Source organism: Rhipicephalus sanguineus, chromosome 5 (genome assembly GCF_013339695.2).
Source record: "Rhipicephalus sanguineus isolate Rsan-2018 chromosome 5, BIME_Rsan_1.4, whole genome shotgun sequence".
Taxonomy (NCBI): Eukaryota; Metazoa; Arthropoda; class Arachnida; order Ixodida; family Ixodidae; genus Rhipicephalus; species Rhipicephalus sanguineus.
In genome coordinates, this window is record NC_051180.1 from 13,219,824 (window position 1) to 13,235,652 (window position 15,829).

Here is a 15,829-nt window from a genome sequence, read left to right on the forward strand (position 1 = left end):
TCCTCAGGGCCACTCGGTCAGCCCCAATGGCTGCAATCCTAACGAGCAAGCTCACTCTGCTGTGCGAGATCTCACATGTCGCGTACCAGATCAAGAATTGCTCCAGGATGACTGCGGCTCCTACAAAGACCCTCCTAGCACTTTTCATGAGATCACCTCACACTATAGGGACGGCAGAAGATTCTTTCCTCCCCCCATCAGAAGCTCATCCAAGCTCAGGCAGTCACATTAAGATTGATCCAAACCAAATCCTATCCCACACCCTTTGTGCTTAACAAAACTGACGGGGATTTTCCCGCAGTTTTCCCGCAGTTCACGCTGTAGACACACTCCGTGTCTACTTGATCATATGTTCTGGCTGTTCCCCAACCAAAGGGCCTCGGAGCTCAACAGTGAGGAGGACTGGAGTCGGCGTATAACCAGTGAAGTCTTCCAAGATCAACTCCTGGCCGTCCGGAGAGCTCACGCCATCAGGAAAGCCTTTGGCCGACCGGTGCGTACGTGGGCGGACCACCGACTTAGCCTGGGGGCTTTGCCCTGGAGCCGTAGTTTCTCTCGACCATAATAAACGTTTTTCCATGCCATGCCATACCTAGCTCATCACTGTTCTCGCTGCTGGTGCGTTCCGGTGTATGTCAAGTCGTGTGTCGTCTCCAGAAGCCGGGAACAGATCACGCGTGAGATTATAGAAGCTGACTTGACTGATAAGCTTGGTGATCAGTGGGCGTAAGCACACATTGAATCGCTCTTCCTCACAAAGAAAATGAATTTCTGCGCATGATGTGGTTCTCTGTTCCTTGGGATATGTCAGCGTGTGTTCCTGCAAAAATGAACTATTTGGTAGTCAGCACTCGAATGTGTCTGCGTGTTCGCCCGTTGTTGTTACGCAGTTTTTTTACGATCATGAACAAGTAACTAGCCCGAATTACCGCCCTTGTGGGGCATGTACGGTACAGAAGCTTCAAGTGTAACGCTTCTGCAGTGCGCCACTATCTCCACTTGCACATGCATACTCACAGCCGTTCGCTACTCAGGTAGGCGCAAGTGTCGCAACTTGTAAGTATCTCGTCATTGTAGGTTATACGCGATGTCATGCAGTAGTTCATACGCGATACAGGTGTCGGAATTTTATGGATCAATCCGGAACAAGCCGGGATCGCCGCGCACTGATAGATGCTGCACGGCACTGCTTGCGACGAATGCGCTTCTGCCTCCTGTAACGGGACGACAAACAAGCGAAGTCAATGTGTGCGTTCGCCTTGGGCCAAAGCCCAACGAGCGCCGACACCTGCCCCAGGGAAATCGCGCGCCCGTTTCCCTGTTAACGCGCTCACTGGACTGGCGCTCCCGTGGCGTGCAAGGGCTGCTGACGAGCTTGCCGCACCTCGGGGCGCTGGGATGCGCCCGTCCTACTTCGCCTCTGGGCAAACGAAGAAGAAGAAGAAGAAGAAGAAAAAACGAGGCCGGTGTTTGTGACGAAGGAAGAAAAAGTGAAGCCGGTCTAACCAATGGGCCGGCAAGCGTTTACCCTGTCGACCAGGAAATGGACAGGTCGCGTGCGTAATGATGTGGGTTGTTGCCCAGCAACCGTCCCCACAGCAACGCCGAGATGGGCGAGGAAGAAAGGGTGGTCGTTGCATGCGCCTTCGATCTGCCCGGGAGAGATGAGCGGAAGAGGCTCCGAACTGTCTCCCCTGTGCCCTTCGCGCCCAACGAGGCTCCCTCTTTGCTCTTCTTCCTCTTCCCCTATACACGTATAACCTTACGTGAGGTATTGTGCAACCCATTCTCTGGTCTTTCTCCTTTCTCGCCGAATCCGTATCCTTGTCCCTCATCTCCTATCCAACCAAGCAATGTCTCGGCTGTTCCATCTACCTTGTATTTTGCATATTCGCGCTCGCTTCTTCGTCCACGTCGCTGCTGAGGAAGAATTGAGATTCGTCCTTTATTGTTTTTGTTATTCAAGATTGGGGAGTACTCCCACCCTTCGCTACCCAATATCCTTACGGGCTCCAAGTAGCAGCCGCAGCGTGGTCTATTTCCTCTGCTTGAGAAACTTATCTCTGTCATAACGGATACTGTGTTCTCCCCTCACTATCGGCGCTTTAGGAGCGTGTGCCGTGGCGCTGCTTCTAACAACGCTGAAAGACGTTGCTACCTGAGTAACTCTACTCGGCGGGGTTGCCTTGTCTGCTCGCTTTATCTATTTTCAACTCAATTTCAAAATTTGTTTTATTGTTTTCTTGTACAGGAAACAAGAAACAAAATCTATGTTCCGATAGCAGCCGCAGAGGCGCTGTAGCAGTGTCCACGGCACGCGCTTTGTGGAAGCAACACAACTGTTTCTTTCTTACTCAACCTGTATAGCTGTACTATACTTAGCGTCCGATGTGTGGCTACAGATGCAATGTGACGGGCTCCAGACGCTGCTGTACTTCACAGGTGGAACTCTGGCAGTTCGAATGCGGGTAATTTTTTCGAGGCTAAGTTTGCCTGCAGTAGGCGATGCTCTTTCTAATATTTCTCCTTTTATATAAGCAAGGTGTGGTGGTGATTTCATAGCCCCGTGTGTTGTGGTCCGAGAGATATATGTAAGAAAGCAAGGATAGAAAAAACAGGGAATCAACAAACAAGCATTCGGTTTCCTATAGTCTACAATGAGGTTAAGGGGAAGCTGGAATGGAAAGCGAAAGACGATTGGCTAATTAATGGGATGTTTAGTGCAAAGGCCACAGATATGCAAAGAGCACCATACACAAGGTTCGAGCTAATAATAGTACGAAGAAAATAAAGGGGAAGAAAAAATGACTACTGCTCGCACGCGCGAAGTGTACGCTTTAAAAACCGCAATTGGGCAAACTTTCAAAAGTAAAAAAAAATGCAGTGTTGCTTGTCAGTGACAGACTTTGCCACGATCCCCGTGTTTTAAGCTCAGGAAATGGTCCTAAGACCAACCTGTTTAAAACAAATGCCTGGCTAGAGAAACGTTTCACGCCGTATATTTAGGTCAAAGTTCAGCGTTTGCGCGAACAATGCTTGGCTTATCTGGATTGTGAGAAAGGCAAAATGGGGCTCACATCAAGCCCTATTTTCTGGGCTTGATGTGAGCGGCAGTCCTACGCGCTTAACAACCGCTGAGTGCATTACCATCAGTGCTACTACCGCTATATACATAGTGCCATTTAAAAAGTTGGGGTTTCGTTAAACAAAGCCAGTTCGCGTGCTTGAGATGGTGGGCTCATTTTCCGGCACCGTCAGTCACCCACCAGTGTACAACGCTGCTGTACCTTCTTCAGGAACTTAGGTATTAAGCAATTTCACTCAAGACAACATATACACGTAGCCTTAAATAAACTCAACAACCTGTATTTTTCACCTTTATGTTTAGATATCGTAAGTATTGTTTAAGCCGCAAGTGACGATGAGTAAATAAGCAACTTCCTTGCACATCGTTCGCATTTCCTTCAAGCAGATATCGAGGCTTTCCTTAGCCTTCTGTCCAAGTACTATGTAAAAAAAAAAAAAAAAGAGAAGACAAAAGGCAAGGAAAAAGAGACGCAGTTTCTTGGATGCTGTCGCGACCTACCTAAATTTGCATTCAACTGAGTATTGAGTCTCCGCTATGGGAGTGCGTCAAAACAGCTGTTACCCAAAGAGATTTAAGGGCTTCATGGCTCACGCGCCAGATGCGGCAACTGCCTGCATCCAAGAAACGCGGTCCTCTATCGCCTTTCCAAGTCGTTGTGCTGGCACGGCGATGACATTTCATCTTGTTGAAATTGGGCACTACATCAAGTTTGCCGTAAAAACTAGGGGTGTGCGAATATTCGAAAGTTTCGAATATTCGTCGAATATTACATTCGGAATATTCGTATTCGATTCGAAAATTGTGTATTCGAAAAGTTACGAATATTCGATAACTTCGAATATTCGAAAAATCGAATATGCGATTCGATTATCGTGCATAAAATAACTCGTCTTCCACATTTCTGCTGCGTTCGTATAGCTAAAAACGTTGCCGAGAGGAGCGATAAACATCGTAAGTACACGAAGGCACGATATCTGCCTGCGACGAGCGCCCCAATACGTATGATTTATTGCTGGTGCATCTCCGACGTGCTGCGCTGGTGGCGATCATGTAACCGTACATTTTCAATATTATGCGGCCGTAACGTGCCGCACTACCACTCGTTCACTATGCGGGACCACTTCTGAAGAAAGACAGTGACCCATGTGACTGGTGGCGGACTGTATGCACTTTCAGATACCCCAGTCTGGCAAAGCTTTGCCCCATGTACCTCCCTATACCAGCCACTTCTGTTCCAAGTGAGCGTGCCTTTTCAGTGGCAAGGAGGGGGGGGGGAGGGGGTTGTCTCTGGTAGAAGGGAGCGCCTGCTGCGTGATCATATGGAGCAACTCATATTTCTCCATGATAACATCTAGTCATTACTGTCATTGTGCGTGATATTTGCTTGCGTTGTGATGTGCATTGTGCTAGCCTGGACATTGTGTTCTGGAGATAGCAGTGTATGTTATGTTGCCAGTCAGGCTGTTAATGTTTCTTTTTTTCAAATAGGTACATGTTAAATAAAATATTGTTACTGTGGAGGCATTTTTCCTTTGATATTCGATATTCGAAGGTGGACATTCGTATTCGAAAAATTTGATATTCTCACACCCCTAGTAAAAACCAATCGCGTGGTAAAGTGATAACATAGAAGGGCAGATAGAAAGATGGGACAGCTGCACGAACTAGATGCGTGGAAAGACAGAATTAGGGCTGTCCTTGAGTACAGTATGTTGATGCTCACTTGCTCTGTTTTATTTTAATCACGGCTGTCAACAAATCTATTGTGTTCATGTTTGTCCATACGTTTACACGTACCTATGCAGCCTTTATATGACAGTATGTGGCATGTAATTGAGATCATCCGTCATATGTCGTGGAGAACTTGGTACACGCGGGCATTTTACTTAGGACGTGCAGCGCTTCCGGTGTTATGGGAAGAAATTAAGTGCACTTGTATTACAAGCTCGGAGTGCGGAGGGCATGCATGGAATAGTGAGACTAATTTCAACATGAATGCCACACGAACTTAGACTGTGCCCCCATTTACCTCCCCGTGAAGTGAGAGAGAAAGAGGGAGTGAGAGAAGCAAGGAACGGCTGAGAGGATTTCCAGACGCCTTTACAGTTTACTGAAATACACGTGACCGGAGGAGAGGCGTAACTGGGTGAAAAAAGAGATGTAAGGGGAGAGATAGCAGTGTAATCACGCGTAGCCTTGAATGTTCCCGTCGATTCTACAAGTCGACTTTGATATAGAGGTAATCAGCCGTTTACTGTCAGTTATTAATATCTGGCTTTCAAATGCTCCGGCAATATTTTACGGGTTTAATGCTCGAAGACTCGTACGTTACTGTCGCACATGGGTGTGTGGGGGAGGCGACGTATGTTGTATTTTATGACAACATGCCCCATTCCTTGTACAAAAGAAGGTAATGGGGCTATTTTCCGTGAATGCACGAACTGCAGCCCAGAAAAGCGTGTAGGCTCTCCTTTCTCACGCCCTTGAGCCGCAGAGTGCTTCCGACGATGCGTATTCGCGGCTCTTTCGCGGCGGCTGTGCGCTCTCTGCCCTGGGCCCAGCCTCCCACGCAGGGTTAGGGTGTGCGCGCGCGAGGTCGTTTGTTACCTTTAGCTTTGGAAGCGAGCCGGGGTCTGCATAATGGAAGGAGCGGTGCATGGTCTGTGTCTGGTTTCCCGCCTGTTTATACGCAGCGGCGTCTGACCGGTGCACCAGCACCCGCCCGGCTACCTGGCTCTTATTTTCCATATATTTTTTTCTCTCACCGTGCAGGCAGGGAGATCCGCTCGCTGGCTACTTTATTAATAATACCAGCTACCGACCGCTACTACGAAGCCCTAGTTTGTGGCGCTAGCAGATTTACAAGGCACCTGTGATGTATAGCTGGTGCTCACTTGCGCCATATTGATCCTAAATTACATGCAGCTACACTGCGAGTGTTCTTAAGCGCAAAATTGTCAATTTACCTCTATTCAACCATGAAGTTGCTAATACTAATCAATACGAACTGTGTTAGCAGTCCTTATTGCAGCCCTGCGCATAAAAAGCCTCCGATATCGCTTTTCGAATCCATTCGAAGTGCCTACAAGAGCTTACCATATATCTATCACCTCTGTTAGGGCTTGCCCGCCGACGAATCATTGCATGTTATGTTAAGCCGGCCTCCGTACGCAGTGCGTAGGGGTACTCCTCTCGAAAAAGTGGTACTTCGTTTCCTTTCCTCTCTCTCTCTCTCTTAAGTTTCGCTGTCCTCTCGCCCCCTCTTTTTTGTAGATGTAAGTAATGAACTGATCTTTAGTACAAGTAGTAGTTTAAAAAACCTAACCTCCTTATCTGCGACATTCTATGGTCTATACACGGTATTTTTTTTTCTTTTTTAGAAAATACAGATGTTTAATAAAAATCCTATGACACAAAGGCTTCTGTCGAGGCTTCGCACACGAACTGTATGTCAAGGCGGAAATACATTGCCCCAGCTGAATGACATTGTTGTGACTAATTAACAAACACTAGCCAGTTAACTTTCTAACTGTTGACTTGAGGGCAGTTGTTTATATTAGAAAGTTATACACTCTTAATGAGGTCCCTCTTGAAGTGCTTGATATAGCCAAGAAACCAGACGTTTTTCGTCTGGTTTTCTGGATATACACAGCATTTAACTAGGACAGGATTAAGAGTGTCGTGCATGGCGATTCATGGCATACTCATTTATTAGAAATCGCAAAAGTTGCACGTAATTCGAGATATTCATCGTCGAATTTCAAGGACGATATCGATATGCTTATCTGTTTCTTTCGAGCTGTGCGCAAGAAAAGCGCTATATCAACGTTTTCTTCGTCTGCGAGACGTAAAATTCAGGAGTAACCACTGCGGGGCGTCTTCTTGCTGACATGCGAAATAGTTTTTCGCGAGTGTTTGCAGTTTATGAAGGAAACAGATAAGCATCAAAGATTGCACCCAAAGAAAAACTTGGAGGACGCTTGAGCTTCGCCTACAAGAGTAAGTAGAACGCGGTAGAGCTTAATCGGGCCCCATGCGCATCACCTTTCTCGATTGCTTGCCTGGCTTCGGTTCTCGGTGCATGCCTCATCCGTGCCGCAAGAAAAAATTCACCCCACCTCCCCGAAGGGAATCGTGAGGAAATGTGAATGCGCGCCGCCGCTTGCGTGCCGCGATTGAGAGTGCGGGCGGCAGCGGGATCGGCCCGGCGCCGTTGCAGCTTGGTCTCGGCCTCGCCCCGCTTCACCTGAGGATCGGCGGCTCGGCGCTGACGTTTCGCAGCCGCTTCGCTAGCACGCAGTTCGGCGTTCTCGGCTCGTCGTTGACGTTGCTTGCAGCATGTCGAACACGTATTTCGTGGTCTTCGGCTCGGCGTTGCTTCCCGAGCACGGAGTTCGGCGTCGGCAGCTCGCTTCAGGCGCTTGCGTTCGGCATCACGCGCTCTTCGCTTCGCAGCCTTGTCTTCCACGTCAGCCATCTCGCGTCAGCGAAAGCCGGCGAACGGGTTGAAAGAGAGTAGAGCCAACACCCTCTAGAAAAATATGAAGGCCTTAGCTCTCTCCGCGTGACGTCACACGATGGGGCGGATCGGAAAAAATTAAGGAGCGCTGTTCAAGAGAGGTGGTCTCGCAGGTGCACTGCGCGGAAGCTTTTTTTTCTGCAAGAACAATCATGCATGCATTTAAAAGAAATTAGAGGACAAGAATACAGTAGCACGAAAACATTTATTTACGAAGCTCAGTTTCTTTTTGTACTTGCTCTATATTAGAAGCAATACATGCAGTTATTTGGCCTCGAGAGTTGTGGCTTTCCTTTTTTTTTGATTTATCGGCAGCGTCGAGAATTTTGTCGTTCAGCTTCCTACAAAAGTTCTTTAGCAGAATGTTGGTGCTGCACCGCAGGATGTGTTTAAGCACTAGTTCAATCGTGTGGCCATTCTCGCACGTATCGAAGTCGGACTGCTCTTCACTAGCCAGCAATTGTAGCGTCAGTTTCGTGACGACCTGGCGTTGTTCAGGCATCATAAGCAGCGCTGTCTCTGTAGCGAGCTGCTCTACCACAACGTAGTTGTGAGCAACTGCGTTAAGTGCAAACATTGATGGATAAACTAAACCTCCTCGGTCCAGGTGCTTCACGAGACCATAATGTTCGTTTGTGGCAGAGACTGTGATCTCCTTGTCCACGGTCAACGAGTCCCTGCATTGCGCGCAATTCAACTTTTTAAGGGCGGCGTAAACTGCATAACCTGCAATAGACGAGGACTGGGAGGACGTCCTGCATCTTCGTAAGAGCCTGGCTGGTCACAACAACGTTGCTGCTGGGAAGCAAAGCCTCGACTTGCTTTCGGACATATTCCCAGTCCTGGTCAGTGGAAACTGTAGGCAAGGTACTTTGCAGGCGCAGCTTGTTTTCCACTTCATATATCTGCCTGATGGAGATGTCATATTGAGCACCTGCCAATTGCCTATACTTTCCAAACCGATCTTCAAGGCAGTCGGTCTGTATCCTCCCAAAAAGAACATACGACATTCCAAGCTCTTCGAAGCTGTACCTAGCGAGCTCAATAAGCGCATAGGTAGTGTGTTCGAGAGCAGCGTGAGTCTCCTTTGTCAGAGTACCCTTGTCAAGACCTTTGTTTTTCCACTCATCCAGCCATTTCAGAAACATGTGCAAGAAGGCAATTTTTGGATCGTTATCAATGGAAAGCACTGGTTGTTGGAACTGATCTCTCAGCCTTTCTCCCTTCCATGGTGTTTTGACGTTTACAATTTTCCACCACTTCAGTACGATATCGATGAATGTAGCAGTGGCGTCAAAAGAGAACAGGTTGTGCTTTGCTCCAAGAGCGCGTAACGCCTCTGGTAAGTAATCATTGAAGATTTGTAAAGCAAGCTTTACGTCCTGCCTTTCAAGATTCGAAGGGTAGAGGGCTTTTCTCGACAGTCCATAGCCATATTTCAACAGCTGGTCACACTCTTTGCTGTGAAGGTCCCTGATTGTCGCAAATGACGCTGTTTGCATTCGCTCTGATTGTGGCGTGTCTCCTTGGATCTCCGGGAAGTAGAAACAAACTTGGTCATTCTTCTGATTGATCCAGTTATTTCGTATGCATTTTAGAATGTGGACTGGGTCTATAACGAAGAACAGCGGCCTTGAAGGGTCTGATGGATGTTGGTACACAATTCTGTTACGAGGAGGTGATTCGAAGAGGGACATCGCTTTCCTGTTGACAGAGTTGTTGTCGCTGACGACGCACATAACCCGGTACCCAATCTTTTCCAGCCCGCAAACCACTTCTTTAAGCGTGTTTTGCAGGAACTCCGCCTCTACTCGGTGCACTGGCACGATGTGCGCAACTTCTTTGAATTTACACGTCAGGCTGCGCACCATGAAAACGAGCGCACAGTTAGCAGCTTCATTTCTATTGAGCGCGACGCCGGTAATATTACCCCCTTTGTAGTCAAAGTATGGTTTTATATGTATTTCATCTACCATAACTGTGACAAAGCGCTGGTCATCTTTCAGGTCAGAAATTCTTTTTGCCATATAGCTGAGGAATGTTTCGCTCTGATGCTCTTGTTGAGGACTCATGCCATAAGACGAGCACACTGATCTGATTGTCATAGGATGCGGCAAGGTGATGCTTCCATGGCTGCGCATGAACGCGTACGCATGGGGCGATATAGTGAAAAGAATGCAGCAGAACATCATGAAATCAGCAGAGTAGCGCCTGCGCTGTTTTTTCGATAGGTGCAAGGTGACTTGCTCCTTCAGAAATTGAATACAGTTGGCGTCGTCTTCTGCTTGGGACGTGCAAAGCTGATCTAGCAGTAAACCGCCTCGCAAATTTCCGCGACTGAGTTGTACATCAGGTCACCGTCCCACTTCTCGATGCCTTCCAGGAGTTCCACCATACCCCTTTTACTGTTAGCGATATTGGGAACGCAGAGATTTGCGCCTAGCTTTTTTACGGCTGTTTTCATGACGTGTACTGTAACGCTCAAGTCTCCTTTCACGCAAACAGAGTATTTCAACCACGGCGCTTCATCGTCGACGATGTGAATGAGAAGAAGCCTTTCATTTCTTTCGATTACATCCCAGAACTTCATCCCTTGGCTCCTCAAGTGGTTGGCAAGTTCGCTCAAACTGTTGACTTTATCCTCCTCGCGTGCTCTGATAAACGCCTCGTTGGATTCAGCGATGGCTTTCTGGAGGGCTGCATTCTCTATGCGCGCGCGCTTGGAGTCAGGATCTTCCCTTCTCGCGGTCTTTCTGGACATGTAGCTCGGACAATTCGGGAACTTCGACGGTACAGCGTCTGGGCGAAGGCGCACATGAGCTAGAGGCACTGTCATTACGCGGCCAGTTGCTTGATCTGTATGCGTCGCGACTCGAATAATGTCCTCGTCCATGAAATGAAGTTCGCATACCTAGAAAAAAAAATTTACCTCCAATCAGCAAACCGATGGCTACCTGTCATACAAACGTGCGGCTCATCAGCCACTTACACACGTACGTATATATAATTTGAATTAACTAACACCTAAATACGAAAAAACAAGAACTTACCCTGGAATTTTCGGTGACCGTGAGGTTTTCCCGTGGCACAGCACGAATCCAAGCGTTCCTCAGAGCTTGGTCTCTCGGGAACTTGAAGACGTGCACCTTCGTGTCCCCCGTGTAGTTACCGCGGCATCGAGGTACACAGCATTTGCACGGCATCTCGGCGTCGTCGCTTTCACATGCCTTTCGCAGTGAAGAAAACACGGCCAACTGGACAGCGAAGCGATGTACTTCTGTACAGACGCGCCGGGGAATGAGTTTCGGCAGACGCGCGATGAACGCCCACCAGCGCAATCCGGACGCGCGGATGCGTCGTGTCGTGGCGAATAGAAAAACTCGCTCGCCGCCTCATGCGTTCGCCCCATCTGCTGACGTAGCGCGAGTGGAAAGGGAACATAACTAAGGCCTTCATATTTTTCTAGAGGGTGTTGGTAGAGCGCGCGCTCCGCTCCATTTATATACGCTTGCGAGCGAGCGAACGGGAGAGTGGGGCGCCCGCCGAGAGAAGCGCCGAAGCACGCGCCTACCCTCGCCCACACTCTCCCACACACGCGGGAGCTCCGCCGAGCTCCCGCGATGCGAGCGCCCTCACCCGCCCGAGCGCGCTCCTCCCCTCCACTCACTCTCCTCTGATCCGCCCGCACCACCTGCTCCGGTTGCTAGGGGCGAGGAGGAGCGCGCGCGCTCGCAGCTGTTGCTATGAGAGAGGGGGGCGGGAGCGGAGAGATCGCGGACGCCGCACGGCGCCTGACATAGCTCGACTAAGAAATAAATTCATTCGCATTTAAAACGAACGTCTGCGCGAGTAACATTGGCCGTTTCAAACTATCCTAGAATGCCTACTGCAAGTGCAGTTGCGCAGTGTCCACAACGCCGTAATTTTTCCTTTTGCGAATCAGCGAATGACCCACTACTCGTCCGTAAGGCAACGCGCGAACCTGCGCAGCTGCTCAGTTTGGTGATGCTTTTGCTGCTTATGATGATTAAATATGTCCGAGCGCTTTGTAATGGGTGGGCCTTTTAAGCAACCACTACTTGCGCAATTCACAAGTTTTGACACCTGGCGCAATTCTGCGCTTCTGCCACGCAATATTGCATGCGTTAAGGAGACTCCTCCCACTACGCCGACACCGCATTTTCTGCGACACGAGCTCTTTCACGCTATCGCGTTAATAAGCTGCTTACTTGTGTATTTCAGAATGATTGCCTATATTCCTGACCGGACTCTGCTTTGACGCGCCTTTATTCAAATTTCGTTACTTCCTTGTCACCTGCAGTTCCGGTCGTACGTAACAAAAAGCCGTGTTTCCTGCTCGCCGGGTGCCGTCAGTTTCGGTATCGTCCTTAAAATTCGATGATGAATACCTCGAATTACGTGCAACTTTTTTTATTTCTAAAAAATGGGTATGCATAAATTGGCATGCACTGCAACTTCCTAATGTTAACAACCACGCTGAAGTAAATAATTAAAATGTCAGTTAACGAGTTTTGTAGAGTTAGCTACACTTGCCTAGCCGGAGCCGATTTCGCGTGGAACCTCATGAGCCGTGCTGCGCATGAGCGAGGATCAGTGCGGAGCCGGCATCTCACGCGCTCTCCGCCACCACTGCGCGCGGCTCGCCGCTGCTGGTGGCGGAGGGCGGGAGGAGTGGCGTCGTAGCCGGGCAGACAGACTGGCGCCGGCGCGCGCGACTCGCCGCTGCTGCTCTGCGCATTCGAGAGGGGTGACGTCGTAGCCATGGCGCGCCCAGCTATTCGCCTTCGCTGTGCAGTCGCCGTCTGACAATGCGCTGGTGCCGTTTGATAGCGCCTCTGACTGGCGTTTGCAGGTGGGTAACGCCATGGAGAAGGAGAGCGCAAATGCTGCTCAACGGCGCAGAAGAGCCGAGAAGCTTATGTCATCGGATCGCGAAGTAGTTGCCTGGCAATTAGCGGTTCAGTGTACGAAGAATGAAGAAGCAACCTGACGTTGAGCAAAATTAAATAGGCATGTGCCACATAATACGTATTCCGTGTGTGTGTCATTGGAGCAGCACTAAGCATGACAATCAAGCTAATCCTAGACAATCCGGAAAGCTCAGAATAATCAGCTGAACCTTTGCTAACGCTACGTATATCCTGGCATAGCCGAGCTAAGCCACTGCAAATGTTTTTTGTTAATTAGTAGCAAGTGTCATTTTCAGCTGGGGCGACTTAATTCCGCCACGACGTAGAGTTCGTGTGCGAAAACGACATGAGCCTTAACGTCATAGAATTTTTATTAAAAAACTGTATTGTCTAAAAGAAACACCTTGTATTTCATGGCGGCACAAATAAAAGCCGACGAGAGCCAACCCTATAAATTCCTTTTGAAACCGTTTGAGCCGAGTGTTTTTGTCGTGTATCGCGTCTTCTCTTTCTCTGATCTGCTTGACCTGCTCACAGACGTAGGCTTCTCGGAAAAAGAATGGAAAATGAAGCTTCAGTTTCATGATAGACGTTGTTAGTGGTTTCTTTTTTTTTTCATTTTTTATCAGCCTTCATTTCATATTAGAGGGGTTTGCAGAAGAGCCGTATGAGAGGGGTTTGCATGTATTCCATGCCTGGTGAACATTGCAGGTCGATGCGTATGTATTGATGCTGTCGCATTCTGCAGTCCTCACTGTGACAAGGCCTCGGAACAGGAAGTGCGCTCTCATTTTCATGTGTTTCAATTACTCAAAATACTGTTTGATTTCTGTTAAAAGGCTCCCCCGCGTTCTGAGCGTGACTTAACGCATGTGCACATTTAGCGCTTAAGGTGGCAGGCCACTCACAAAAAAAATTTTAAGAGTAGCCAGCGTTGAAATAGCGTTTTCTTCAAAACAAGCATGTCTTATTTAACTTACCCAGGCATTTATATTGAAAAATATTGATTTTTCATTTTTTGGGAGATGATTTTTGTCAAAAATTGCGTTAAAAGTTGTAGTCACGCCAGCCGTGATACGTGACTAATGGTTGCCTTAATTCAGTAAAGCTTTGGCATTTGTGTAACTAAAGGTTGGAGCTATACAATGAACTAGGATAAATATTATGCAGTAAATATAAGGATGTAATGTTAAAAAACCAAAAAGACGAGGAAAAAGAGCCAATTTAGACTGAACCTGTTTGCAAAATCAGCTGTGAATTCAAAAATATTCCATCAATTTCTTTTATTCTAGTTCACTGCACAGATACATATGTTGTACATTATTATACAAAATTTCAGTTTAAAGTACACACTGAGAAAAAAGTTATGAAAGTCAGCGTCACATGATTTGGAGCGAATTCTTATTTTGGGGAAAACTCAAAGATTTCAGAGCTTGCAAAAGGTGTGTGTCCCCCTTGTGGCTGTTTTTATATCTTTAAAGACAATTAGAAACACAAAGTTATATTTAATGACATCCTTTTATGTAACAGTGAAAATAAAATGTATAAAGTATGTTGAATATCATTAATATAGACGAAACAACACTTACTTTCGAAACCAACGCAATGCGGTTTCGGTTTCGCTATACGAGCATGGGGTATGGAAAACTTGCTTTAACTCGCAAACTAATGATGATAGGAGGAGAATTTTCGTTTCAACATACTTTACAATGTTTGGGCGTGCACAAAAAGCTAAAAACTAAATATCGTCCTCGCGAAAAGAAATTGACTTTTAAAGGTGTCCTACCACCTTAACTGGAAATAATACTGGAGTGGCTAGAGATCATATACGCTTCCTCAAACTTCTAACTTTAGCGGGCTGAAGCGACAAGCAGTTTGCCTAATATTGCTTACTGCGAGAAAGTTGCCATTTTTGTCATCGTGCGGCTTCACTCTGATGAGATTGCTCTGCCGATTGTACGCTATTGAAGTCTGAACGCTGCCGCAGGCCGCTATGCGCACAGACCGCGGACTGCATGTTGTGCTGAGGTTTGCCACGAAATTAACTGACCGCTAAACACTCAGCAGACTTGCTCACAGCTGGATGATTCTATTAGTATAAGTCTTGTTCAATAAATATTCATAAATCATCGCCAACATCTGCGCTGTATATAAGCCTTGTAAACAACGCGTGCCTCATACAAGTGTCATTACTTGATGACGAAATATTGAGCACAGACGTTATTGTTACGAAACTGGGAACTGTCATACACTGTGATGCTTGAGCTCAGAGTGGTGCTCCTTCGTCGTAGAGCTTAGAAAATGAGCGTGGTATGACTGTTAAAACTGATGATACTTATGAAGATCGTATAATAGTTATGTATGATGCTACTGGCTTAACAGGGCTTGTTGCTGAGCTAGTTGGTTCATAACTTGAGGAAAAACTGTAATGACGCAAAGAAGACGGGGACGAAGCGAAGACACGAACAGACAGACACGGGCGCCCGTGTCTGTCTGTTCGTGTCTTCGCTTCGTCCCCGTCTTCTTTGCGTCATTACAGTTTTTCCTACTGGCTTCTGCGACCAGGTTGTACCGGGGCCAGTAGCTTCAAGCACCAACTTTCTGGTGGATAATTTAGTTAGTACGAGTATGTTATTTATCTCCCGTTTCGTCGCTTTCCGCGTGTTCTGATTTAAGCTTGCGTTGTCCTAATTTTGTTTCCTCCCGAGCGTGGACGACCTCGTGCTTTATTACTGCCGCCGCGTCCGCCATTTTTACGAGTTTAAATTTGCCCCTGCGCGGTCGTAAACCTTTCTGCTCTTGTTGTCTTCACCTCCTGCCACTCCTTCGGTAAATAAACAGACGAGGTTTGCACCGAGCCCGCCGCGCGGTGTGTTTACCCGGCGGAGCACCGCAGCCAACGCAGCTGTTGGCAGAGGAATCGTAATTCCGTGCAGCCTGTGGGCGATGGCTTAGAGCATAGCTTGATCCACGAAAGCGCGCGCATACACACAAACACACACGCACACAAACGCAACGCACGCACGCACACACACGCGAACACACACGCACACACATGGAAACACGCACACGCACACACGCAAGCACATCAGCAGGCACACACGCACACATTCGGAAAGTTTCGTATAGAAGACGATGATTGTGGCTCATTCGAATGATAACTTCTGCGCTGCAGTGTTTAACTACTGACCGAAAATGAAGAGAATAAAATGGAAATAAATATTCTTCTACGTAACGGTTGAGATATTATGCACGATTCTAGTTGACTCTTCTTGTAGCGGGTGGGCTTCA

The 15,829-nt window shown here is 47.7% G+C and overlaps 2 protein-coding genes across 3 annotated transcripts in view; one reads left to right on the forward strand and one right to left on the reverse strand.

Annotated features, from left to right (window-relative positions):
- LOC119393244 (diacylglycerol kinase beta) overlaps positions 1-15,829 on the forward strand; it is a 405,235-nt gene that overhangs the window by 168,061 nt on the left and 221,345 nt on the right. The window lies entirely within an intron of this gene.
- Positions 1,331-10,810, reverse strand: LOC119393127 (uncharacterized). The gene is given in 4 exon segments (XM_037659951.2): positions 1,331-1,420; positions 8,987-9,921; positions 9,924-10,518; positions 10,658-10,810. Coding segments are annotated over 4 exon segments (1,773 nt in total).